At 32.3% G+C, this 27,952-nt stretch overlaps 2 protein-coding genes across 5 annotated transcripts; one reads left to right on the forward strand and one right to left on the reverse strand.

Annotated features, from left to right (window-relative positions):
- Positions 1-4,365: 4,365 nt before the first annotated feature.
- On the reverse strand, positions 4,366-6,673 carry LOC111417848 (protein lifeguard 4-like). Of its 4 annotated transcripts, none has more exons than XM_071197118.1 (5): positions 6,628-6,673; positions 5,265-5,529; positions 5,103-5,208; positions 4,898-5,049; positions 4,366-4,838 (listed from the first exon to the last, which is right to left on the reverse strand). In XM_071197118.1, the coding sequence occupies exons 2-5, from the start codon at positions 5,504-5,506 to the stop codon at positions 4,589-4,591; spliced, it is 750 nt and encodes a 249-aa protein (XP_071053219.1). In that variant the 5' UTR covers positions 5,507-5,529; positions 6,628-6,673; the 3' UTR covers positions 4,366-4,588. The 4 variants fall into 4 exon arrangements, with proteins under 4 accessions (XP_071053219.1, XP_071053217.1, XP_071053216.1 ...); XM_071197116.1 differs by lacking the exon at positions 6,628-6,673 and adding an exon at positions 5,803-5,892; XM_071197115.1 differs by lacking the exon at positions 6,628-6,673 and adding an exon at positions 5,710-5,823 and having other exon boundaries at positions 5,265-5,627.
- Positions 5,922-27,238, forward strand: LOC111417846 (Glutamate oxaloacetate transaminase 1). The gene is made up of 6 exons (XM_023050238.2): positions 5,922-6,070; positions 6,122-6,303; positions 17,035-17,512; positions 17,571-17,736; positions 17,794-17,936; positions 26,953-27,238. The coding sequence occupies exons 1-6, from the start codon at positions 5,962-5,964 to the stop codon at positions 27,102-27,104; spliced, it is 1,230 nt and encodes a 409-aa protein (XP_022906006.1). The 5' UTR covers positions 5,922-5,961; the 3' UTR covers positions 27,105-27,238.
- The last annotated feature ends 714 nt before the right edge of the window (positions 27,239-27,952 follow it).

Here is a 27,952-nt window from a genome sequence, read left to right on the forward strand (position 1 = left end):
CAACCTATGTGCATGAAGGTAAGAAACCTCATTTCTTAACTCTAGCTGATCTTAACGATATATATGCTTCCGTTATGAAAGAAACTTACGAAAACATGAAATTGGTACTAGAAAAAATTCAGTATAATCAATTTTCAATTAAATTATGTGGTGACTTCAAAGTCGTTTCTTTACTTCTCGGATTGCAGCTGGGTTTTACAAAGTATTGTTGCTTTTTATGGGTGTGGGATAGTAGAGATCGAAAGAGATAGATTTTTATTCCCATGAGTCTCACTCCTGAGAATAAAAATGTTTTACACCCACCTGTTGCCAAGCCCACCACAGTATTTCTGTGACCATTACATATAAAACTAGGCATGATTAAAAATGTTGTCAAAGCCATAGATCGCAACGGTTCAGGTTTTCTATACTTGAAAGAAAAGTTTCCTAAAGTTAGTGACTCTAAAATGAAGGAATTTTCGTCGGACCTGAGATCCGGGAATTGTTCAAAGACACATGTTCGCAGAAAAGTTAAATCCGTTAGAGAAATCTGCTGGAAAAGTTTTAAAAATGTTGTGCAAAATTTTTTGTGCAACCAAAAAGCAAGTAACTACAAAGATCTGATAGAAGAACTACTTTCAACGTATCAAGCATTGGGTTGTAATATGACACTCAAAATTCACTTTTTATACTCGCACCTCGACTTCTTTCCCGAGAACTTAGGAGGCTAATATACTTAGATAGATACTTAGGATGCCAAAATTTTTCTACACCTGTTTTCCGCCTTGGAGAGTCTAAATAAAGTAAAAAATGCCAAAAAAGTGCATGTGACAAATTAAAAGTTCATTTTTGTGTAATTGATATGATATGTATGTTAAATGGAAGTTTAAAGATTCCTGTTAATGATATGATATACAAATTATAACATATTATTGAAATTGACAAGAAAAAAATATTAAAGAAGAAATTGTCAAGTTTATAAATACCGATTGTATTTTTAAGGATCACGATATGTGTTAAATTGAAGCTTAAGGATTGTAGTTTATGGTATGATATGAAAACTATAAGATAATTTTATTGAAATTTCCAGGAAAATATCATTAAAGAAGAAATTATAAAATTTGTAAATCAAAAATAAGGTGTAACATTAAAAAAATTTATATCGATTGATATGATCAAATCAAAAAATCATATCGATCATTTTTAAGAATCTTTATATGATATGTATGTTAGATTCTAGTTTATGATATGATATAAAACTTATAAGATAATATTATTAAAATTTCCAGAAAAATACCGTGAAAGAAGAAATTGTTAAGTTTATAAATCAAAAATAACGCGAAATTTTCAAAAAATCATTGAGTGTATTTGTAAGAGTCTCGATATGATATGTATGTTAAATTGTAGTTTAAAGATTCTAGCTTATGATATGATATAAAAACTATCAGATAATATTATTGAAATATCCAAGAAAAAATTATTAAAAAAGAAATTGTCAAATTTATAACTCAAAAATAATGCGAAATTTTCAAAAAGTCATATCGACTATTTTTAAGAATCATGACATGATATGTATGTTAAATTAAAGCTTAAAGATTCAAATTTATGATGTCATATTAAAATTATAAGATAATATTATTGAAATTTCCAAAAAAATTATTAAAGAAATTGTTAAATTTATATGTAGATCAAAAATAACATGAAATTATCAAACAATTATATGGACTGTACTTTTAAGGATCTTGATATATGTATGTTAAATTGAAGCTTAAAGATTCTAGTTTATGATATGATATAAAAATTATAAAATATTATTGATATATCAAAAAATAGTTATTAAAAAGAAAATTGTTAAATTTGTAAACCAAAAATAACGCCAAACTTTCAAAAAATCATACCGACTGTACTTTTATGAATCTAGATGTGATATGTATGTTAAATACTACTGATGGAATGGATATCCGGCAACTATCCGGTATTCGGCCTATCCGGCCATTTTTTAAAATCCGGCCGAATACCGGATAGTTACCAAATATATTACTAAAAACCTATTACATACTTAGTACTCCATCATTCACAGGAATTAGTATCTCTTTTAGGTGTTGGACACTGCAGATAATAATCAAGTTCAACCTCAATAGAACTTTTTTCATTGAATACAGCTTTATTTATATCAGATTTGTCATTAACAACCTCATTGTAACAATCCCAATATGATATATAAAATCTCTTGTTGCAGTTTCGTCTAGTTTTCTTCTCTTCGCTTGTAATTCGTCATCACATTCATTACTAACGGAACTGTCGCTGTTATCACTTTCAATTATTAATTATAGTATCCTCTTTTTAATGCAACAAGTCGTTTTGAAAAATCACGTACAGTTCTTGAGAAATAAATTTTTGAAATGATCGAATTTTTTCGAATCTTGTAATTTTCGCCGATTAAGTTTTATAAATTCGTATAAAATGCAGTTCTTGGGATACGAGTATGACAATTTCCCAAAGTGTTAATAAAAGTGTCCTCTCTCCAATGAACCAACCCGTTTTGAAAAATAACTTGTAGTTTTTGAAAAACCAATATTTGAAGTTTTGTTAAAATTTTCGATGTTGCAATTTTTATCGATAACTTTCAAAATTCGCTATAAAATTAATTTCTTGAAGGATCCTTGTGGAAATACCACCAATTATTAATTATAGTATCCTCTTTTTAATGCAACAAGCTGTTTTGAAATCACTTTTAGTTCTTGAGAAATACATTTTTGAAATGATCGACAATTTTTTCGAATTTTTCAATTTTTGCCGATTAAGTTTTAAAAATTCGTATAAAATCCATTTCTTGGAATATGAGTATGAAAATTCCCCAACGTGTTAATAAGAGTGTCCCCTTTCCAATGATCCAACCCGTTTTGAAAAATAACTTTTAGTTTTTGAGAAAACAATGTTTGAAGTTTTGATAAAATTTTCGATGTTGCAATTTTCATCGATAACTTACAAAAGTCGCTATAAAATTAATTTCTTGAAGGATCCTTGTGGAAATATCACCAATTATTAACTAAAGTTTCCTCTTTTTAATGCAACAACCCTTTTGGAAAAATCACTTTTAGTTCTTGAGAAATAAAATTTTGAAATAATTACTATTTTTTCGACTTTTGCAATTTTCGCCGATTAAGTTTTAAAAATTCGTATAAAATCCAGTTCTTGGAATGTGAGTATGAAAATTTCCCAAAGTGTTAATAAAAGTGTCCTCTTTCCAAGGAACCAACCCGTTTTGAAAAATAACTATTAGTGTTTGAGAAAACAATATTTGAAGTTTTGATAAAATTACGATGTAGCAATTGTCATCGATAACTGTCAAAATTCGCTATAAAATTAATTTCTTGAAGGATCCTTGTGGAAATATCACCAATTATTAACTAAAGTATCCTCTTTTTAATGCAAAAAGCCGTTCTGAAAAATCACTTTTAGGTTTTGAAAAATAGATTTTTAACATAATCGACAATTTTTTCGAATCTTGCAATTTTCGCTGATTAACTTTTAAAAATTCGTATTAAATCTATTTCTTGGAATATAAGTATGAACATTTCCCAAAGTGTTAATAAAAGTGTCCTCTTTCCAATGAACCTACCCGTTTTGAAAAATAACTTTTAGTTTTTAAGAAAACAATATTTGAAGTTTTGATAAAATTACAACGTAGCAATTTTCATTGATAATTTTCAAAATTCGCTATAAAATTAATTTCTTGAAGGATCCTTGTGGAAATATCACCAATTATTAATTATAGTATCCTCTTTTTAATGCAAAAAGCCGTTTTGAAAAATCTCTTTCAGTTCTTGAGAAATAAATTTTTGAAATGATCGATAATATTTTCAAATTTTTCAATTCTCGCCAAGTAAGTTTTAAAAATTCGTATAAAATCCAGTTCTTGGAATGTGAGTATGAAAATTTCCCAAAGTGTTAATAAAAGTGTCCTCTTTCCAATGAACCAACCCGATTTGAAAAATAACTTTTAGTTTTTGGGATATCCGGCCGAAGGGGATGCCGAATATCCAACTTTTCGCAAAATCACTATCCGTTCCATCACTATTAAATACTATAAGATAATATTTCGATATTCGGTTTGAAAAAGCTCATTGATAACTTCTGAAAGAATATCAAAATTAAAATAATTAGAATTTTTGTATAAGGGATTTGAATAAGTAATAAAAACCACAACATTTCATTTAAAATAGGGATTTTCTGATCTACTTTCTGTGGAAGATCAGAACGAATTTCCCAAATAAACAAATTTCAGAAACTTAGGTGCAATGAAACCAAAAAACAGGGTGTTGTTGTCTTTTTGACGGACAGTGTATTTAAATGTGCGTTATTAAACCAAAGAGAATAAAACTATTCACAATTTTTTAAATTTATTTATATCCTTCAACTTCCTATCACAAAATTTTCACAAATTAGTACTCACAATAAAACAACCTATGTATGTGCTTATGACTATGATATATATTATAATTCAAGTAATTTAAGTCAAGATGTTAAAAACATCTTACCATCTACTTTTCATTTAACTGTATTAATCTCGATATATATTACAACAAAAAGAATTAAATTAAACATTTTATTGACGCATAGCTTCCAAAAGACGCAGTATATAAATAAATAGGTTAACAATATCCAAATACAAATTGATAGTAGCCAAAATGTATTCTTCAGCAGATAATTTTTCCATTATCATTTGAGTATCGACGATAATAAAAATACTGAATATAAAAGCTCCTCCCAAAGACAAAATAATCTCAAAGACTGTCGATTGTAAAAAGATCTGCATAAATCCACCAACTATTAAAATCAAAAGACCTGCAAATAATCTAAAAACATATTAAAGAATTATTAAAAAAGAATGTTTAAAAATAAAATTGTATATTACATTGAATGCATCGAAGATAAATCATATTTTGTTTGGAATGTAAAAAGTGTTAATACAGCTACAATAAGTACAGTTAATCCTAAAGCTTGTAGGACAACAGCTTTTTCAAAATAAGTTATGGTCACTCCTAAAGAATATGCCAAAACAACAGTCTAAAATCAATTAATTATGTTATTTTTAAATATATATCAAAAGGATTACTTACAAATGCTGTTAATAATATGAAATTAGTTGGTGTATCCTTCCTTTTAATGTGTAAAGCAATTAATAATCCAAAGCTACTAAACATAGCAATCATCATTAACCAGTCACTAAATTAAAAAAGAATTAATAAAGAAATGTATATGTCTCAAACCCAAAATATTACTTCTTATGAATAAATTCTTTAATAGGAGGTGTAAACATAAACACTGCAGCTATAATGACAGTTAAAATCAACTGGAAAGCTAATAAGCTGTAAACTTTTCGAATAAAACCAAATCGAACTTCCCTCGATGCTTGCTTAACATTGTTTCGATAAGCAAAATCATTTTCAATGTCCTCCTCATATTCTTTTCCACCCTGTTCGTAATCTTCTTGTAGAATTAGCGGTATCGATTGTTGAGCCATTTCTTAGTATATAGTTAAAATTTCTGTAAACATAAATATAACCGTGTAAAAACACTTTTGAGCTACTAAAAAGTGAAGTGACGTTTGACAGATAAAATTTTGACAATTAAAAAACCATAACCTAAAAATAACATATGTTTGTAAAAATCAATGATTATTTTACAAAGAAATGAAATAATATCAATGCCAACGAAAGCACTAACGTTTATTTAACACAAGTGGCGATAATAAGATATTTCATAACTTGGTTTAGTATTAAAAAAATGTTTTTCATAACAAAAAACTTGTCAACTTACGAAAATTGATAGGAACGATCCGATCACGTGACATACGCGCGATAATCGCTGCGGTTGGGGGAATGCATTTAAAATAGAAGGTGACCTCCAGTATTCAGTTTAATCACTTTAATCGACACTGTTAAGGAAAGTTTTATATCAAAAAAGAATACCGCAAAAATGTCCGTGTTTTCCAACGTTCAACAAGGTCCACCAATCGAAGTTTTTGCTTTAACTAAAGCGTTTACTGATGATACTTTTCCTAACAAAGTTAATTTAGGAGTTGGAGGTAATTGAAATAAAAACATGTTACTTTAATTTCATCTTAATTTTTATACAGCTTATAGAACCGAAAATGGACAACCGTGGGTTTTGCCCGTTGTAAAAAAGGCCGAAAAGATAATAGCTGAAGATGAAACTTTAACTAAAGAGTATTTGCCAGTTTTGGGCCTTGATAGTTTCACTGCTGCAGTTACTAAAATGGTATTAGGTGATGATAGTCCAGCTATTCGTGAAAATAGGGTAAGTTTTTAAGTTAATTATTATGAGTTTAAAGTGTTTCAAATTGAGAATGATTATGCAAATATTTCAATTGGGTGTAGGAGTTTATTGGTTTAGATAAAGTTAAGATTAGTTATCTTATTGCCCCACTCATTGCGTTGTATTTTGTAAGATTAACTTATTAAGTTTTGAAATTAAATATAACTTATTAAGTTTGATAGCCAAACATATATAATTGATCAATAATCTTTAGTTAGTAACAATATTTTTCGTCTCTAATATCATGTTTAGTTACTGAGAAAACAAATAGAAAGCTTTTAAAAGGATTATGAATGGGTTACTGACCTGACTGTTTCTGCTCCCACTTTTAGTTATTATTCTATCATTGGAAAAGTCAGAGATAACATACCAAGTTGTTATCAAGATATAATATAATAAAAAATAAATATTAAGTGATAATGATAATATACAGGATGTTTAGAAATTGGCGGATAATATACAGGGTGGGCAAATTTGGGTGTTATTATAGGCTATCTCAGAAACTATAAGAGATACGAAAATAGTAGGTATATGTCCCGATCTCTTTTTTTGAGACTAACCCAAAGAAATTGTATAACTAGAAACAGCATTGCCTATCTCCGCCCGTATATGAGATTGAAGCCAACGTTCAAGTGTTTGTTTTGGTGTTAGTCCCACTGACAGTGGCGTGTATAGTTTCGGTAAAATCACACATACACAGTGGCGTACATGAAGAAATGTATATTATAATTTTTTTTTATTGAGTATTGGTTGAAATGTTTATTAAGGAATGTAAACTTTAATTTCTTTTGTAATTAATTAATTTATAATTATTATAATTATATATATATTTATAATTATAAATTGTGAACGGTTTATTTCTTACAAGTAAATTAAAGATGATATAATTAGAATTTTACAATACTTTCATGGTAAATATTGCAGTACAAATATTGTGTTTGCAAAATAACATTGGCATTTTATTACATAACAAAAAACTTAAAACTTAACTTATAAATATAAATTTTAAAATAACTCTCATTGATTTGAAAATAATATTTGTTTGTTTACCATATGTCAAAGCCTAGGTTCTTGATTTATTAACTTGGTTTCATTAAATAACTTTATGTTAAAAAATTTTGTTATTATTAACTTTATACGTTGTATTTCATGCCCATCAATAACATCATCATACGCATGATCTCCAAAAGATCATACATGTTTTGAGGTAAACTTAATAAAATAGAATTAGTTAACTTTAAAAGTATGTTCTTGTTATTGAAATAATACATTGTCTTTTATAGTCTCTAATAATTTTTTCGCTAATTAAGTAAAGTTTGACTACAAACTCAGAAGCTTTAGTCAAAACCCCATATGTCTTTTGTACCTGTAGCATTGAAATATCACTAATTCCTTCTACTATATTTAAACAAAATTGGCAAGTAATATTAGTTTTTTAATAATAACAATAAATAACAAATAATAAATTTAATAATAAATAATAACAATTTAAAATATTAGTTATTCAATTATTCAATATTAGTCAATTATTATTTGATCTAATGCAATTGCATTTCCAGATTCAGCCCATTTACTGCCGGTATGTACCAATAGTTTTTTGTATTCTTGTTCGAATTGTAGTGCAGTAGGATTGTTACAATACCCACAACGTCACCTAGCTGCATTAAAAAATGTCTAAATGGTTTTGTGACAATTTATAGTTAAAAATTTTTTTTTCTACCTTTAGGAAAACTGAAATCATTTTGTATGAAAGCTTTTGTCAGAAAAATATACCGCATTTTTCGGGCTATAAGACGCACCGGATGATAAGACACACCTCAAATTTAGACACGATTTACTGAAAAAAATATTTTAATGGTACCTTCGGACCATAAAACGCACCCAAAGATTGAGTCCATTTTTCTATGTAAAAAGGTGCGTCTTATAGTCCTAAAAATACAGTACTACTAAAATGTTAACTTCGCCAAAGCCAAAACACAAATGCGCGCACAAGCCTTGTTTACTTAGGAGAGAATTATTCATTTATTAAGGTTCGGTAAACATGGATAAACAATAATCAGGTAAATTTATTTTCAAAGAAACCATAAAAAGATTGGCCTGTTCGGAAATACTCGGTGTTCGTCGGCCGGACGATCCGATCTGAGCGCTTTCCGTTCTGGACTGAGTGAAAACGTAAACAAAACAAATCGAACGGTGGCTTCAACTCTTGGTGTTTATATGTGTTTCTAGTTATACAATTTCTAGCTACTTAAGCTACTTTTTTTCAATCTCTTTTAGTTTCGGAGATAGCCTATGCAGACATCGAAATTGGGACACCCTGTACATATGTATGTACAACCGTATTACATATTTATTTTAGATCTGAAAAAATGTGGAATTTTTTTTCTGAATTTTTTTAGAATGAATATTCAAAAGGGCAGCCTCTTCTAATATATTTTAAAGCAATAAATTTTTAGTTATGTCAAGATTATTTTCTTGAGCCCATTGCACTGCTAAACCCAAAGCTTTTGCAGCAGCAGCATGTGAAACACGCTGAGGATCTAATTCTGCTTCCTCATCCTCAGGAATTTCATCGTCGAAGATTTCGATTTCAGATCCATCTTGACGATCTTCATTCCATATTTCTTTAGATGTGTTACCATAATTTATTTCATTAAGTGGTGTAACTGTGTCCTTAAGTGCTTCATTGTAGTCAATCGCTTTAGCGGCATTAATTTGCTTCACAATTGCCAATAGGGGAATATCATCTTCGTCCGGTTCGTTACACTTTAAAATGTAATTCCAACATTTACGAATTATATCAGGATTAAGTTTATTCCACGCAATCGTCAGATGCATTATAGCATCCCGTATTGTTAAAAGTTACAGACTCTCTGTTCATTGACCACTTTTTCCTACAATTGAACTTAAAAGGCCCTTCCTATGGTAAAGTTTTGTTAATTTTAAAACGTTCTGATCTAGCGTCCATTGGCTGTTCTTAGCTTCTCTTTTGGTGGGTGACTAGAAGCATTATCTAGTAGAAGAATGAGGTAGATCTAACTACAGTGAATAATATTAATGCTGGTTATATGTATTGTAAACAAGTTCAAACAAGTTAAAAGTCAACAAACACGTATTCATACTATCGAGAAGCAAACGTTGTTCACACTATACGGCTGTCAGTACAAAATGTTGGGGCGTAAAATCTGTTCATGTTATCCAGCTGTTCAAACTAACGAGTGTTCATGTTAGCGCGCGTGTACTGTATTTCGTTTATTTTTGAAATTAGAGAAATGGGGTTGATATGTTCTTAAGACACTTTGTTAAGTAGAATATACTTATTTTCCGCAAATACACCATACATGCGATACATCTTTGGAAGTTAAAAATATGCTCTTTTCATTAACATCATAATCAAGTATAGTTTGTATTTAAAAAAGTACAACTTTGTGTTGTATCTCAAAAATCATCAAATATTTTTAAAATTTTTCATTCTACTTAAAAATGTGCCTTAATAACGTATTAACCCCATTTCTCTAATTTCAAAAATAAACGAAATATGAGCATTTTTTGAAATAACGAAAATTTGACTTTTTGGCTATAACTTAAAAACAAAAGAAGATAGAGGTTTGGTGTTTGCTGGATTGGGTTAGTCTCAATCCTAATCTACTTTTTTCGTATCTCTTATAGTTTCTGAGATAGCCTATAATAACACCCAAATTTGCCCACCCTGTACAGGGTGTCCAAATTTCGATGGGTTTGCAGGGTATATATTTCAGGTATTATGAAAGATAGAAAGTTGCGGTTTTCGCGAACCTGAGCTACTTTTTTTGTGAAACTTACAATGACGCAAACCAAATTTTCATAACCCTCTTCGTTTTTGATATACAGTTTCAAAATTTACGATTTTCAGACACGGAGTGTATCTCGGCTATCCGGAAACATAGTAAAAAAGTAAAAACGGATTCTAATAGATTTTTTCACGTAGAATCCAAAGGTGCACGTAGAATTTTTTTAGTCATCACAGTTTTTGAGTTATAAATACAACTTAGGTTTTTTTAAATGGAACCGCCTATATTTTATTTTTTTTATTGAACCAGAATTTTTTTAAGCTTTTCAATGATATACAGGGTGATTCACACATTCACTGAGCAGAGACATGTAGAGAACAATAAATTAAGATGATTTAACGCAACTTATCTTTATGCTAAGTTGTACCTCTGAGGAGTTATAGGCCTTCAAAGTTGGGTCTTAAATTTTTAAAACATTGAATATCTTCGTAATACATTAAGGTAGAAAAACCAAATTTGGTATACGTTATGAGTGTAGCGAGGGTATTAATTGGTAGCAACTTGAGACCAATTGAGGCATTTCAAAGGGTTGATTAAGAGTGATGATCCCCTAAATTTTGATAGATTTTTTTAACATTTTGGTGGATTTAATACGTTATTACCTCATTTCATGTGAAATTTAATTCTAAAACTTTTTTTACTGTTATTATTTTTTTAAAAATATTGTCGTTTTCATAGAAAACTCAAAAAACTAAAGACGCGTATTTCGTTAATGCTACTTAAAATCATCGATAATTCAGTAGTCGGCTGTGAAATTGTACGTCAAACTTGACAAATAGGTTATAAAACCTTATCGTCAAATAACTTTATAACCTATTTGTCAAGTTTGACATACAATTTCATAGCCGACTATTGAATTTTCGCTTATTTTAAGTAATATTACGAAATACGTGTCTTTAGTTATTTAAGTTTTTTATGAAAACGACAAAGTTTTTTAAAAAATAATAAGAGTAAGAAAAGTTTTAGAATTAAATCCCACATGTGATACCGGTGTGAAAACAGCACGCCAAACATAGCACGCTATTTCAGCGAGATCACCCGGTATACAGTGAAGTCGGTTTCACACGCTCCAATTTGTAAACAACAAAACTACAGAAAATTCGACAATTATATTTATTCCAAAGGTCGATCAATTTGAAACACAGAAATAAATACAATTGAAAAATTAGCGTAAATAAATTGTATTGCTCCGATTTCGTAAAGGCTGTCTTACCCTCATATTAAAAATTATAGCCCTGTGCTAACGACGGCAGTCCCCAAAGATCTGATAGGTGCTAAATATACCGAAACATCCCACCTGTCGAATAGCGTGGCTTGATTTACTTACTCTGACTTCCTAAGGGCTCTTTTATTCACCCCCATATTAAAGAAATTCGCCCTGTGCTAACGACGGCAGTCCCCAAAGATCTGATAGGTGCTAAATATACCGAAACATCCCACCTGTCGAATAGCGTGGCTTGATTTACTTACTCTGACTTCCTAAGGGCTCTTTTATTCACCCCCATATTAAAGAAATTCGCCCTGTGCTAACGACGGCAATCCCCAAAGATCTGATAGGAGCTAAATATACCCAACAGGTTAACACAGGGCGAATTTTTTTAATATGGGGGTAAATAAAAGAGCACTTAGGAAGTCAGAGCAAGTAAATCTAGCCACGCTATTCGACAGGTGGGATGTTTCGGTATATTTAGCACCTATCAGATCTTTGGGGACTGCCGCCACAGTGGTCTAAATTCGAAAAAACCCGAACAAAAATATTTTAAGGCAGTTTGGGTTGAGATAATTTTTTGAAACTTAGTATGTGGCTATAGGACTATATGCTAAAGACTTTGTGAACTTTTGGATCAAATATGTCAACCGGAAGTACTAATTTACTTGAGGCCACATTCTATTTTTTTCATATAATTTAGGTCGTTAGAATTGGATAAATACAAAATTTTATACAACGCTATTAAATCATGAAGGATAGCTAAATACAAAATTGTTTAAACTAAATTGGTTATATAGTTTACTTCGATGTAAGGTTTCTACAAATAAATCTTTAACTACAGAGTGTCTCACGTAACTGGTTCGTTAGAACTTTTTCAGGTTCCACTATTCGTACAATTTTGAAATTTTGGTAGCATGGGTTGTTCATTCGGAACTTTCAATCTAAAATATTTTCAAGATGGCTGCCACTTCCGGTCTACCGGAAGTAGACCATAACTTCGTTATTTTAAATGGAATGCTATAGTTTTTATTATACCATTTAATTGTACATAAAAAAATAGGTTAACTTTGATAGAAGTTATTGGTACTTAGCGTTTTTCGTTTTCGAGTTATTTTGGTTCTAAACTTTTTTTGGTAAATTTCACCATGCTCTTTAAAACCCCATATCTCAGCCAACGTTCATTCAAAAAAGGCCTAAATTGGTACGATTATTCTTCAGATGCTGTCAAATAGATTGTCATTTGTTGTATCGGAGTATCTTATACAGGATGGTCAAAAATTGAATTATTGTTTCTCCATTTTCAATGGCGAGAAAGTAGAAAATTTTAAATGGAACGCACCATGCTTTTTTAGCCTATCAGAAAGGGAATTTAATTCTCTATAAATTATCTACGTTGCTTAACAATATGTGTTTGTTCTTGTTCTGTTTCAGACCATTCTTCGTCACCTTCATCTTCGTTTCATCCTGCCTCATATAGCTCTTGTTCTGATTCTTGTTCTTCGTCATATTCATCTTCTTCTTCGCGATCTTTTTCTTCTTCCTGGTCTTCTACATTGTCTATTATAAGTAATCTTTTAGTCTCCATACTCATCTTTTTATGTTTTCTAGAAATGTGCTGTTGAAAATTACTTATAAATGGATGTGAGCTGGGGGGGTGAAATGGGGCTGAGTAGCAGTCTTTTAAATAGATCTTCATTCTTATCCAGTCTACTACATTTCCTTGTGTGGCTCTCTCTAAATTTTCGGATTTTTTTGTTATTAGCTTCTTGCGCTTCTTCCGACAACTCTCCAATAGGTAGTAGAGCTTGTTTAATGACAGCAGATCCATGTATCAAAATTTTATGAACGCTGGTTGACATATAGTACCAACCATAAAATGGACGTACTTTTCGGCAGTTTTGAAACAATATTTATCAAATTCATTGCAATTAATATTGTACCCACTGTTTATTGCAGCCAAAACAACGCCAAATCGCTATATTAATACCTCGTCAATTCCTTAAATGAAGTATAAAGTGATTAGTACATGCGCGCTTACTATAAAATTGTCATACCAGTAATCTCTGATGATAATTTAGTAAAAGTACGTATGAACCAGTCACCTTCCCTGTTCTAATTTCTAATCTATATGAAATGTGAAGCGGACACACAAAAAACCGAATGTATGCATGGAGAACAGACAAACCAAACTTAAAACCTCCTAGCTCTACCGTTCATCTGTGAAATTTTTGCTCTGCATAAATAACATTCCATTCCAGATGATTCCTTCAAATTCCCATCAAACAATTACAGACCTACAACATGTATGAATAATTCAAATAAAGTTTTAAGAAAACGAAGACTTTATACCTTGCCATCCACCATCGTGAAATAAAGAGAAAAGTTAACACTTACACATTTTGAGGTATATGGCTGAAGGGAGCTTATTTGGTTTGAAATATATATTTTTCTTCGGTTCTTATAAGAGCGGCATTTTCATACACCCATTGTAATCTAATCGATCTACAAAACCGTATAGATGATGGTGTGGGGTTCTTCCACAATACAATTTATTATCATTGTCTTCCAATCGTAATGGGACTAGGAAGACACAAATAGAAAATCATCTTTTCCCTCTGCATTTGTGATGAACTTTTGTTTATAAGTCGAATGACATCCGCTACCATCAAACCTCCACTTACAATGTAATATAGAATTTACATTTACATTTAGATAATTATCCAAACATTTAAAATTTTTTTTTTAAATATCATTTAATAAAACTGGTTCAAAGTGTTTCTGAAGAAGGTTGCAACATGGCATTCGAAACGTCAAACCTTTTCTTAAAAGACACACGGCAAAACCTGAAAGTTTCTAGTATTAGTTCTAGTTTTAGTTCTAATTTTAGTTCAATTAACTCCGGCCGTGAAAGCCTTCGTACTTATAAAAAAAGTAGATATTTCAAGTGTTCCAGTTTTTTGCCGCACTGTATCTAACAACCACTTCCGGTTGTTTGATATGCCTGAAACTTTAAGTCTGGTATTCTATTATTGTTATGCGAGTTTACACCAAATATACGAGATTTATCTTTTAAGAAAAAGAATATAAGCATTTTATATGAAAACGGTGAAATAACACACTCAGTCACTGATCATCTTTGATCGCTAATATCTTGGTAAGGAGCAAATTAAAGTAAGATGTGGTTATCATGTTATATAGAGCACATCTCAAAGAATAAGAATATTCTAGCGACAAAAGTTCTTCTTGCGTCTTCTACGAGATATATATGTTAAAATATTTGGTTGTAACTTCAAGTAGGTGTTAATTAGCTTTAAAAGAAGTGCTTATTACGTATTTCTGCAAAAATATTTTAAAAATTAGAAAAGTGCCAAATGAAGACCTTTCTATACTGTTCAAGATAGCAACAACGCATTGCCTTGAAAAAGTGGAACACAATATATTTTCTTCATCTAAAGTTGTAGCATTTTATGATATTTAATACACAAGAATTGTAGTACTGTTTTATTGCGTACAGTTGGCACTAGAAAGTACATAAGACTTTATTCCTTTCACCTCTCAGTAGTCTATTAGGACCTAAAGTACATGTAACATGTAAAAAAAACGAAAAAAAAAATTTCGAAAATTTGATTTTTGTTCACATTTAACCGCTTGAGGACCACTGTGTGCCGTCATTAACACAGGGCGAATTTTTTTAATATGGGGTGAATAAAAGAGCCCTTATTAAGTCAGAGCAAGTAAATCTGGCCACGCTATTCGACAGGCGGGATGTTGCGGTATATTTAGCAATTATCAGATCTTTGGGGACTGCTGTCGTTAACACAGGGCGAATTTTTTTAATATGGGGGTGAATAAAAGAGTCCTTAGGAAGTTAGAGCAAGTAAATCTGGTCACGCTATTCGATAGAGGCGATGTTTTAGTGTATTTAGCAACAATCAGATTTTTGGGGACTGCCATCGTTAACACAGGGCGATTTTTTTTAAAATGGGGGTGAATAAAAGAGCCCTTAGAAACTCAGAGCAAGTAAACCTGGCCACGCTATTCGACAGAGGCGATGTTTTAGTATATTTAGCAACTATCGGATTTTTGGGGACTGCCGTCGTTAACACAGGACGAATTTTTTTTAATACTATCAATATTAACAAGTTTTATCTTTTCCTCGAATAAAAACCAACACCTGAGCAGTATCTGACACATCCGTTGACTTATCCAAGGCCAGAGAAAACCACTCAAGACATCCACATTTGCAGACAGTTGAGATGATATATTTTCTGTGATGTTCGTTCTACCCTCCGAGCCATAGTGTTTGCTGACAAACTGACAGTTTTAAATAAATTTACCGTTCGGGGCACATTTCTTTGGGTACAGTTGGAGCCTCTTGTTTAGTACTGAGTTTCGTAATCGAAGTTTGCTAATAATAATCGAATTTCAAATTACTGCATCTGTTCGGTGAACGGGGTATAGTAAATCATAGCCAAACACAACAAGTCAAATCAAAATATTGTTACGTATGGCAGTTGGGTATACACCAGAACTTTCTCGAATCACCCAGGTTATTCGTGAATGTTTAATGGTTATTGTGCTTTAGAAAATACTACTGGCGCCACCTGTTAGCGAGAGGGTACTACTACTGCCTATATCCGCTTGTGACCACCAGATGTCACGGTCGTAACAGTGCATGATAGTGCCCGCTCAAAGTCCGTACTTGGTGACTAGTCTAAAAATTATAGATAATGGCAAGAGAATTTAAACGGTTTTGACCCTTGAAGCTTACTAGAGTAATCAGTGTAGCCCTAAGGCTGGAAAGCTTAGAGACCCCTGCTATAAGCAATTAAAAATGCCTTTAACTCAGCACGTGGAAAATAACTTCTCCAGATTATTTTATGCACACCATTAGTTTTTTACAAATAAGTATTCATTAACATCACTGCTAAATGTCCAAAAACTGAGAAATGATCTTGGTGCACTACAAGAATCTGTTCTAAGACTCTACTTGTGGAAAGTTTTCTATGACGGAGTATTCCGCCAAGAAATGATCGACAAAAACGTTGTCAAATTACTTTCATAGTCGTGAAATTACCAGCAAATGCAAACCAACACTATAATGACGTTGGTAATACTATAATGTTACATGGTAGCGAAATGAAGACTAATAAACTGTCTTGGGGCAACCTTACGCAACTCCTTTCATAGAAGAGGCCTTCTGCGAACCTATTCAGTACAAACTGATTGATGTCCAGACTAGTGGTATTAACAGTAATGCGCGCCCAAACATTGTTTTGACCACAAAAAAAGCAAACTATGTTACATATAGACATAAAATTTTCATGAAATTGTGTAACTGAAAGTGTACCTAAACTTTCAATTGAGATTTTTCATATAAACTAGGATTTAATATGGTAATAATTCTAGAATGCTTAATTTATGTTTTTCTAATTATAAAATTACTTTGAATTACTTACATTTTATGCTATCCGAAAAATTCAAGATGTATTCCACTCCAGTTAATTTTATCGCTTTTATAATTCCAAGAATTTCGAATCGTTCTCTTAAATTTATTTGTTATGTTATTTGCCAAATTAACACGTTAAGGTTATCTCTTAGTATGTTAACATAACCAATTCAAATTATACTATATATTACACTATTTATTATTAACCTTTTTATTTCTTTTAGGCTTTTGGGATTCAATGTTTATCAGGAACAGGCGCTTTACGTGTTTGCGCTGAGTTTCTATCAAGACAATTGGGTTACAAAACTTTTTACATTTCTTCGCCAACTTGGGAAAACCACACTTTGGTGTTTAAAAATGCTGGTTTTCATGAAGTTCGAACCTACAGATATTGGTGTGAAAAGAAACGCGGATTAGACTTGGAGGGAATGTTACAAGATCTTAGAAACGCACCCGAACGTTCTGTCGTTATTTTACACGCTTGCGCTCATAACCCAACAGGTTGCGACCCAACCCCAGAACAATGGGAGAAAATCGCCGACGTTGTCCAAGAAAAACAATTATTTCCCGTTTTGGATACTGCATATCAAGGTTTTGCCTCTGGTGATTTAGATAACGATGCTTATACTATTAGATATTTCGTTAATAGGGGATTTGAAACGATGATTTGTCAATCTTTTGCTAAAAATTTTGGGTTGTACAGTAAGTTAAATGGAAATTATTTGTACCTTGATAAATATATCGAAAATGTTGTTTGTAGATGAACGTGTTGGAAATTTAGTATGCGTTGTAAACAATCCTTGTGCTATTGTTAACGTAAAGTCTCAATTTACCTTAATTATAAGAGGAATGTATTCAAATCCACCAAGTCATGGTGCAAGAGTAGTTAGTTTTGTCTTAAATAATGCTCAATTATACGATGAATGGTAACTAAAAATTTAATTTTTAGATTATTCTTATAATTTTTATTTTTTGTTTTTAAGGAAAGAGGCTATTAAAACTATGGCATCTCGTGTTGTAAATATGCGACACGCTTTACGCGACGCCCTTGAAAGATTCGGAACACCAGGAACTTGGAATCATATCACATCTCAAATTGGAATGTTTTCATACACTGGTTTAACGGGTAAATATTAGAATCGTTTATTTCAGAAAGGGGCTAAGTAACATTTTTGACAATTTTGAGATTAGTGTATGTTCGCACTATCTTGTTGTAGACCTATTGTTGGGTGTAGAAAGGAAGTATGATTCCTAAGTCGCTAACATTTATTGTGAGGAGAGAATATTTCGTTTGCTATAGAAAGGTATTAAGTATCCTTAGATAGTCCCTTTCTTCTTTCCTTCTCTGTCAGTTTGATAGCTAACAATTACGTGACTAAGGTTTGAACACATAAAAGCGATTGCGATTGCAATCTGCCTAGCGATATTATTATTAACCAATCATATTGCCGAATTATATTTCGTTGCTAGGGTACGATGGCTCATATCGCAGATCGCAAATGCTTAAGGTGGCTACACACGTAACAGCAAACTTGACAAGTATGCAAGATCAATCTTTCTGTACAAGTATGCTTTAGCGTTTGTAGGATAATTTTGCACAAACATTTTGCTTATGCAATCCGCTTGATGATGGATTAAATTTTAATCATGCAAGCTTGCAAAACCGCACATGTGTACCAAAAAATCCGATGTAATCGATGTACACTGTTGGAAATAATTCACGAGCACACCCTGTATAATCTGAACGCGTGTGTCTAGCGGAATAAAATTTGGTATGGAAGTAGTACTAAAGTAGTGTAACTTACTCTCACATGGAGAGCGGCACAACTCTGCTGGGAGATGAAACATCAATAGCGAGAGTATCCCCCGTGAGCTTCGCGTACCATCGCTACACGACGTGGCATGGAGTCTATAAGTCGCTGTATTGTAGCGAGAGGGATGGCCAACTATGCAACTCGCCTCCATAGCACCAAAACGTTAGCCGGGGAAGCCGGATAACGTTGAAGTCTCCGACCAGTCATTTCCCAAACATGTTCGATTGGACTCAGATCCGGAAAACGAGCTGACCTAGGAAGCATTCGTATACGATGCTCTTCCACAAAGGTCTGTACAATACGCCCGATGTGCGTTCGGACGTTGTCGTGCATGTATAGGAGACCTGGACGCCGCCGAACGTAGGGAAGCACAACGGACCGTAGCACCTCATCTACGTATCGTTGACCCGTCATGGTCTGCTATACACGCAGCAGACATGTACAGGGTGTCCAAATTTCGATGGGTTTGCAGGGTATCTCAGTTATTATGAACGATAGAAAGTTGCGGTTTTCGCGAACCTGAGCTACTTTTTTGTGAAACTTACAATGCCGTAAACCAAATTTTCATAGACCTCTTCGTTTTTGATATACGGGGAGTATTTCAAAATTTACGATTTTCAGACACCCCCCGTATCTCAGCTATCCGGAAACTTAGTAAAAAAGTAAAAACGGGTTCTAATAGATTTTTTCACGTAGAATCCAATGATGCACGTAGACTTTTTCTAGACATCACGGTTTTTGAGTTATAAACACAACTTAGGTTTTTTTAAATGGAACCACCTATATTTTATTTTTTTATTGAACTAGAATTTTTTCAAGCTTTTCAATGATATATAATACTCTATACTTACCTTTATAATTAACCTCGAAATTAAAAAAACCACATTATTTTATAAGTAGGCCATGATATATTAAGTGATCGCGTTGCTAGGATACCAGAATAAACAAAGAATTTTGAAAATACTATAATATTAATTATTGACTTATTAAAAAAATGTATCTATTAAATTTTGTTTGCTAAAAACGAAAAATTATTAAAAACTATTTAGAATAGTTATGGGATGTTGCTGTAAATGTGAAAAAGCATCAGTTACAGCAATTTTCAATTCCAATTTTGTTCGATTCTGGGTACTATATATCCGATTCTTGATATATCCCCATAAAAAGAATTCTAAAATAGATAAATCAGGTGATCTTGCTGGCCATCGCGTTGGACCATGTGTGCCTATCCACCTACCAGGAAATTCTGCAGTTAGGTAGCGACTCACTACTTACGCATTATGAGCGGGAGCTCCGTCCTGCTGAAAATAAATATTATTTAGCCGAATAAGAGGAATATCATCCAAAATCTCTGCCAAGATGGCCAAATAGCGATTAGCGCAAAGGTTTCCTTCAAATATTTTGTAAACAATTCGTGGCTCAATAATAAAACATGCCACGCTAAAACCAAATTTTCCTTGACGCTCCCGCTCAATTATAATATGTTGGTTTTCTTGATGCCAATGCCTGTTATTATGACGATTATAAATTCCTGTGCTGGTAAAATATGCCTATCAGACCATATTATAATAGAGGAACTAAATTCAATATTATTTTGTGCATGGTTCAAATACCAGTTACAGAATTCCAAACGTCGTTCGGCATCTCCCAGGTGTAAGTGGTGAACTATTTGTTCTTTGTAGGGTTTATATTTATACTTTTTTAGAATCGCACAGGCTGTCGATTTTTTAATTCCAACTTGACATTCAATTTCCCTACATGATGTTTTAGGCGCGGCTTCCACACATCCTAACACGGTAATTTCATTGTTATTCCGATTTTCTTTATTATATTTTTTTGGCCTGGGCATCAAAAAACTTCCATAATTGATCAAATTACGCTTTATTCGCAAAAAAATTTTTGAATTTGGTTGCGCTCTTTCTGGATATCTGAAGTGATACAATCTGCTAATAAAATGTTATTGCTGATAAATGTTGCATTCTACCTATTTATGTATAATTCAGCAGCTTGATTAACATTTTCATTTGCATGAATGTAAAATGCTAGCATGTCATATTTTTCATAATTTTCATAGCGCTCCATTTCAAGAAAAAGATAATTAAGTTAAGTTAATTAAAGGTAATTACGTAACACACGACTTATTGTTAGCACAAAATTCAAAATTAAGTTTGACAGTAATTAACTATATTTACTTTGTTTATTCCGGTATCCTAGCAACGCGATCACTTAACAGACAACCTAAGCCTTGACGTAACAGAGATGGGCGGAGCTTATATCGACTCCAAACATTTTCATAGCTAAGTGTGTTGCTAACGGTAAATCACCATATGCAATTTTTCAATTAGTGTTAAAATAAAATAAACTAAGTGACTTTTTATGACATTTTTATTACGGTTTATCATTAGCAACTGTAGTTAGCAACGAAATTGTTTGGAGTCGATATAAGCTCCGCCCATCTCTGTGACGTCAGGCTAGGCAGTCTATTTATCATTGCCTACTTATAAAATAATGTATTTTATTCAATTTCGAGGTTAATTATAAAGGTAAGTATAGAGTATTATATATCATTGAAAAGCTTGAAAAAAATCCAGTTCAATAAAAAAATAAAATATAGCTGGTTCCATTTAAAAAAACCTAAGTTGTGTTTATAACTCAAAAACCGTGATGACTAGAAAAATTGTACGTGCACCATTGGATTCTCCGTAAAAAAATCTATTAGAACCCGTTTTTACTTTTTTACTAAGTTTCCGGATAGCCGAGATACGGGGGGTGTCTCAAGATCGTAAATTTTGAAATACTCCCTGTATATCAAAAACGAAGAGGTCTATGAAAATTTGGTTTGAGGCATTATAAGTTTCACAAAAAAGTAGCTCAGGTTCGCGAAAACCGCAACTTTCTATCTTTCATAATAACTGAGATATCCTGCAAACCCATCGAAATTTGGACACCCTGTACGTCCACCATGTGTAATAGCACCCCATACCATAATGCTCGGTTGTCGGTGGATAGGGCATTCTTGCACGCACTGCTCGTGTAGACGATCACCACGTCTCCGACGAACTAAAATTCGCGCATCACCGGTGCTCAATTCGAATCTTGATTCGTCGGAAAACAAAATGTCCCTCTACTCGGCAACCCACTAATGCTTAGCGTTGACCCACTCGTGACGTATTCTGCGGTGCTCGGGTGTTACTGGAATCCGCTGTATCGCACTACGCGCGCGCAGTCCACTATCTACCAAACGCCGCCATACAGTTCGCGTAGTGAGTGAGCCATCCCCTGCCGGTGGTCAAACAGCTCCAAGTTGTCTTGAGGAGGACGCACACGACGCTAAAGCGCTGAGCACAAGAGTTCAATCCTCGTGTGCTGGGGTCGCGCAGGGCCGTCCCGGCCGCGGCTGTAGGTACACTCGTGATCTTTTTAAATGAAAATTAAAGAATGATGGCTAGCTCGAAGTCGGGGAAGGTCGGGTTGGTTTACTTTGAAACCCTGCGCAAGGCTACGGGGCCGGAGTAATCACGACGGCCAAAGCAGGTAGAGAAGGAGTAATTTAGAATTTGTCACTACGGGATTTTTAAATAGGTTTATTGTAATAGAAACCAGCTTAATATTCGATTAAATTATCGAAAATAGCATAATAAATTATTTAATGTATTATGTCTTATTAAAAAATGATTTTTGGAAAACAAATAAAAATTGTTCCTAATTTAAATCAATTAAAAGGTCTCTTTATTATTATTAATTTAAAAATAGTCTCTTTATTTCGAGGGTTGTAAAATGACACAAAGGCGGCATTTTTACTTATTTCCGGGAACGAGCGCAAGACAAAATATAAATAAAATAAAAAAATAGTTAACTGGTTTGTATAAATACTGACATTTATTATTAAACAAATCTGAATACTTTATAATGTTCAGGTGGTGTGTTTTGAAGCCGTATGTTTTCATTCAGATTTGGTAGAGATACGATAATTTAATTGGTTGAAATATAGAAAAAATTAAAACGGAGCAAAAAAACAAAAAACTTTAAGTGACAAAACGTTCTACGTTTTTTAACTTTTGATAAAAGAAGTTTTGAATCACACTGTAATAATATTAATAATTGATCAGTATTAATATCTTAATATATTATCATCATGAAATTGATTTAAATTAGAAACAATTTTTATTTGTTTTCCAAAAATCATTTTTTAGTAAAACATAATACATTAAATAATTTATTATGCTATTTTCGATAATTTAATCGAATATTTAGCTGGTTTCTATTACTTTTACTATTACTTTGTCCGTCGTGATTACTCCGGCCCCTTAGCCTCGCGCAGGGTTTCAAAGTAAACCAACCCGACCTTCCCCGACTTCGAGCTAGCCATCCTTCTTTAATTTTCATTTAAAAAGATCACGAGTATACCTATGTCACAGAATAACCAGAAATGACAGTGAGCCCGTCTAGACAAAATCAGGCCTTGTGAATCGCATTTTATTATAAGAATTATAAGAATGGCATTTTATTGGACTTTATTTTGAGCTAATATCACATCGGTTTATTATTTACTAATAAAAGTTTGACATATTGACTCCAACCTAAAGTCTATTTATGATATATACATAAGTTTATATAAGTACGTGTATCTCAAATAATTAAATAATGTTTCTTATCATTAACTGTTTGGGTAAATTACTAAGAACGTGTAATTCTGTCCTTAAAATTATCAATAACGATGGATTAAAAAAATTTATATTGCAATTCTACTTTTATATATAAATTGTGTATATATTATATTATTAAATAAAATAATAGTATAAACACAAAAAAAATGCTGTGTATAAATAATTCTTTTACGATACAAATTTGAGCGTGTGAACCTGTATTATCAAGGTTTATAGAACATAAGGTTACCTCATTCCCTATGCCTCTGTAGTATCGATTATTACCCCGCAAATTGACGTCACTGGTTCGATACAGTCAGAATAAAAGATAGATACGTGCCAACGTGCCTATACTGTGGTACAGTCTATATAAAATATTTAAACCTCGCATCGTGTTGTCCTTGTTTATAGATATATCTATAAACAAGGGCGTTGTGTTGTTCATAGAACCAGCTACGTCACTGACCCACCTTGCCTCTCAGAGGAGGAGAATCGGTATTGGGTAACCTTATGTTCTATAGACCTTGCTGTATTATAAACTCCAATAAAATGGCTGAAACAGTGGAGCCATACATGGCGCCAAAGCATCGAGGTCCCAAACTCGCCAATCTAAAACATCAAACGTTCCGACAAAGCTGTCAGTTCTGGTTATTCTGTGCCTATGTCCTACCTCAGACCATTCTCGCCATGCCCGTTGCACTGCCGATAACGACCGCTCGAGACGACGCGCAATTTCACGGAACGATACACCCTCAATGTACATACCCACAAACATTCCTCGCCCAAACTCGCTTAAGTAACACGATCGCTCATCCATTGCGCACAGACTACGATAACAATGTGGTCCCTCACACCACACTAAAAACGACCGGTATTTTCCATCCACTTCGGTCTCCATAGCGACGGAATGTTCCACTTGGAAGGGCGGCTCAGTCAACAATGCCGCGACGGAACAACTCGAAACTCGCTGAATAAACTCGTCTACAGTAAAGCTTTGTGCTCCGCAAATATTATGGATTTATCTTCACGCGTTCAGATTATATAGGGTGTGCTCCTGAATTATTTCCAACAGTGTAGTTCACATAAGTTTCTTCGTTCATTCTGAGAGAATTATGCCAGTCACGTGGATATATCTTCAATTCACTCAGTAAATTAATACGGGAGTAGGTTTTTCTTTCAATAACCACTCTTTACACCATACGTGATATACGTTTCTTCTTCCGCGTTTTCCTCTTATGGACAAGGCAAAAAGCAGCCAGTGCGAGCGCATCGTGTGGTGTCGAAGGGAAATTTTACATGCTTGTACAAACAGATTGATCATGCATGCTTGTCAAGTTTGCAGTTACGTGTGTCGCTACCTTTATAATATACAGTGCGTTTCAAAAGTAACGGATAAATTCGATAAAATCATTACGAACAATTTATGAAAAGAATTTTAAATTTTTTCCGCCATTGTTAAACGAGTTATGGCGTCATCGAAGTTTTTTTTAAATGGAACACCCCATTTTTTATATCGGAATTTGAAAGAGAATTTTTTTCTGAATTATGTGCAATAAATATTAATATCGGTTACATAAGAAAATGTTCGAGAAAAATTAATTTAAAGTTTTATTATGTCTCATTCATTTGATATAGAAAATAGCAGTAGCAGTGCGTAACCATGGCAACCAATTGTTTTGATTTGACATTTTCAAAATTCAATTTGAATTGAATTATTTATTTAAATTAATTATTATTACTATTGTACTTGAGATACAAAAGTAGCAATAGCTTGTTGCATCAAACGCATTAAAAAAAAACGCAAACAGAAAATAAGATATCAAAAATTAAACATTTTTTTAAAACTTTTATGTTTACAAAAATAACATGAACGATAGAAAACAATAATCATCATTAATTCAAATGTTCAAATTGCTGCCCGTTAGCGGCAAGGCAATATTTTATTCGGGAGACAAATGCTTCTTGAACGTTTTGAATCATATCCGGGCCGATTAATTGAATTTCTTCTCTAATTTTTTGCTTCAGATCTTCTAGGTTATCAGGCTTATGAAAATAAACTTTAGATTTTAAATAACCCCAAAGAAAATAATCTAAAGGGCCATTCAAATTTTTGGTTGAGGTATTCTCGTACAACTAGAGCATAATGAGGAGGCGCGCCATCTTGCTGTAGCCAAATTCTGCGATGTAGTAAATTTGGATCTTCTGCATTTGGAAAAATTGCAAGTAAACTTGGAATTAATTCTAATTGAAGGCCGCCTACTGTTCCGTTATGGAAATACGGTCCAATAATTCTGTTCTCCACTATTCCAGTCCACACATTCACCTTTTGGGGATACTGTGTATTTGCCTCGGCTTTCCAATAGGGATTTTCTACTGCCCAATAACAGCAGTTTTGCTTATGGACCGTGCCATTTAAACAAAATATTGCTTCATCGGAGAATAGAATGTTTTTAATAAATTCCGGATTTGCGTATCATAGTTCCGTCATTGTTTCGCAGAATTGCAAGCGTCGATCAAAATCGTCATCGGAAAGCTCATGCACCAAGTGTACTTTGTAGGGGTGATATTATTTTTTCTTAAGAAATCTTGATATTGTGCTTCTAGATGTATTTAAATTTGCAGCAATATTGAGATGTTTGAATGCGGATTTTCCTCTACACTTAACAGGACATCCAACTGACGATCTTCATTTAAGGCCAATGGACGTCCGGTCTTAGGTTTATCTCGTACATGACCAAGTTCGCGAAATTTACTCTCAATTCGACTTATTGTCGATAGTGATATTGGAGTACGGTTCGGATGTTTTTCGTTAAACAACGCACGGACTTCGTTATATGTTCGGACTCTATTTCCAAAACCAATCATCATAAGAATCTCGATCCTTTCAGTTTCAGTAAGCGTCATTATTAATTTCTTACTTATCGAACAGTCAATAAATAAAAAATAACCAATAATAGATAAACAATAAGATCAAATAACAACAAAAAAAACAACGAATAGCGATAAATAGCAACAAATAACAATGAATAACAACAATTAACACAAGAAACTACGCAATACTACTCAAAATAATCTCATTAATTCACAATACACTGTTTCAAATCGAATTTTGACACTTGGAAATTTTAAATCAAAACATTTGGTTGCCATGGTTACGCACGGCTACTACTATTTTTTATATCAAATGAATGGGAAATAATGAAACTTTAAATTAATTTTTCTCGAAAATTTTCTTATGTAACCGATATTAATATTTATTGCACATATTTCAGAAAAAATCCTCTTTCATATGCCGATATAAAAAATGGGGTGTTCCATTTAAAAAAAACTTCGATGACGTCATAACTCGTTTAAAAATGGCGGAAAAATTTAAAATATACACCAAAAAATTTAAATCTTTAGACCCGTTTCAGCGATTTTTTCATAAATTGTTTATAATAATTTTATCGAATTTATCCGTTACTTTTGAAACGCACTGTATATTTCGCCCCGATTTCCAACCCTTATATATATATATGTAAACCTTATTTTTGGCCATACTATCGCTGTACCAAATTTCAACAAAATCGGTGAGAGACAGTTCTGATTTCTGATACTTCCCTTGTTAGTCCCTTTCTGAAATAAACGATTCATTTGTTTTAAATAAGGTGAAATAAATTGTATTGAATAATTTTTTTTGCAGAAGAACAAGTCCTTCATTTAATTCAAAACCATCATGTTTATTTATTAAGATCAGGAAGAATAAATATGTGTGGTTTAAATGCTTCAAACGTGGAATATGTCGCAAAAGCTATACATGATGCTGTTACTGCTTATCCAAGGCAAAAACTCTAATCATTGATACTCACTAGGAAGATATGAACAATTTGAACAAAAAAGTTGCAAATTTTAGTTTTCTACTGCATTTATTGTTATAATAAAATATATACTCAAATTTGTTAAAAATAAAAGGGATTTTTATTTTAAAACATTTTTTTTACAATAAAAAACATCAGCCCCAGGGATCTTAGATAGGAGAACTTGGGACACAGAACAGTAGTATAGAGAAGTGCGTACTCTGTGTTAAAATAAGAGCAACACTACCCCCTCCAGATTCGTATGGCACACACGCGGGAAATTTGATTTCTATATACTTTACTTTCACTTCTCTATTTTCCTAAATTGAATTCTTTATTTCAAAAACCACCAAAAAGTGCCATTTTAAAATATTTGGCATTTTTTAGTTGGCTTTAGAAATAAAAATTCAATTTATTTCTACAACATTTTTTATGTATTGAGAAATAATAACACAAAACACGACGTTATGTTGGGAATTTAAAATTTATATTAAAACAAAATTTAAATACAAAAATAACATATATTGTTTCTAGAAAATATATGAATAAATAAACAATAAATATAATACAACAAAAACTTAAAAATCATTTTAAACAAAATATAAAAAAAAACTTAACAACCATCTTTGATAAAATAATACAAGGATAATACTTCTTGGTAAAAATAATTCTTCTTCCATGTCTATTGCACCCATGCTCACATAAAACAAAATAAACTGTTAGGAACATTCTTAATGTTTCTTTTTTTTAAACTTTCTCTTGTTGACTTCGTTAATATTCTTATCTTTTAAATATTTATATACATTTAAACGAATACATTTATCCATAATCAAACATTTAATATCA

The sequence above is a fragment of the Onthophagus taurus genome, chromosome 6, assembly GCF_036711975.1.
Source record: "Onthophagus taurus isolate NC chromosome 6, IU_Otau_3.0, whole genome shotgun sequence".
NCBI lineage: Eukaryota > Metazoa > Arthropoda > Insecta > Coleoptera > Scarabaeidae > Onthophagus > Onthophagus taurus.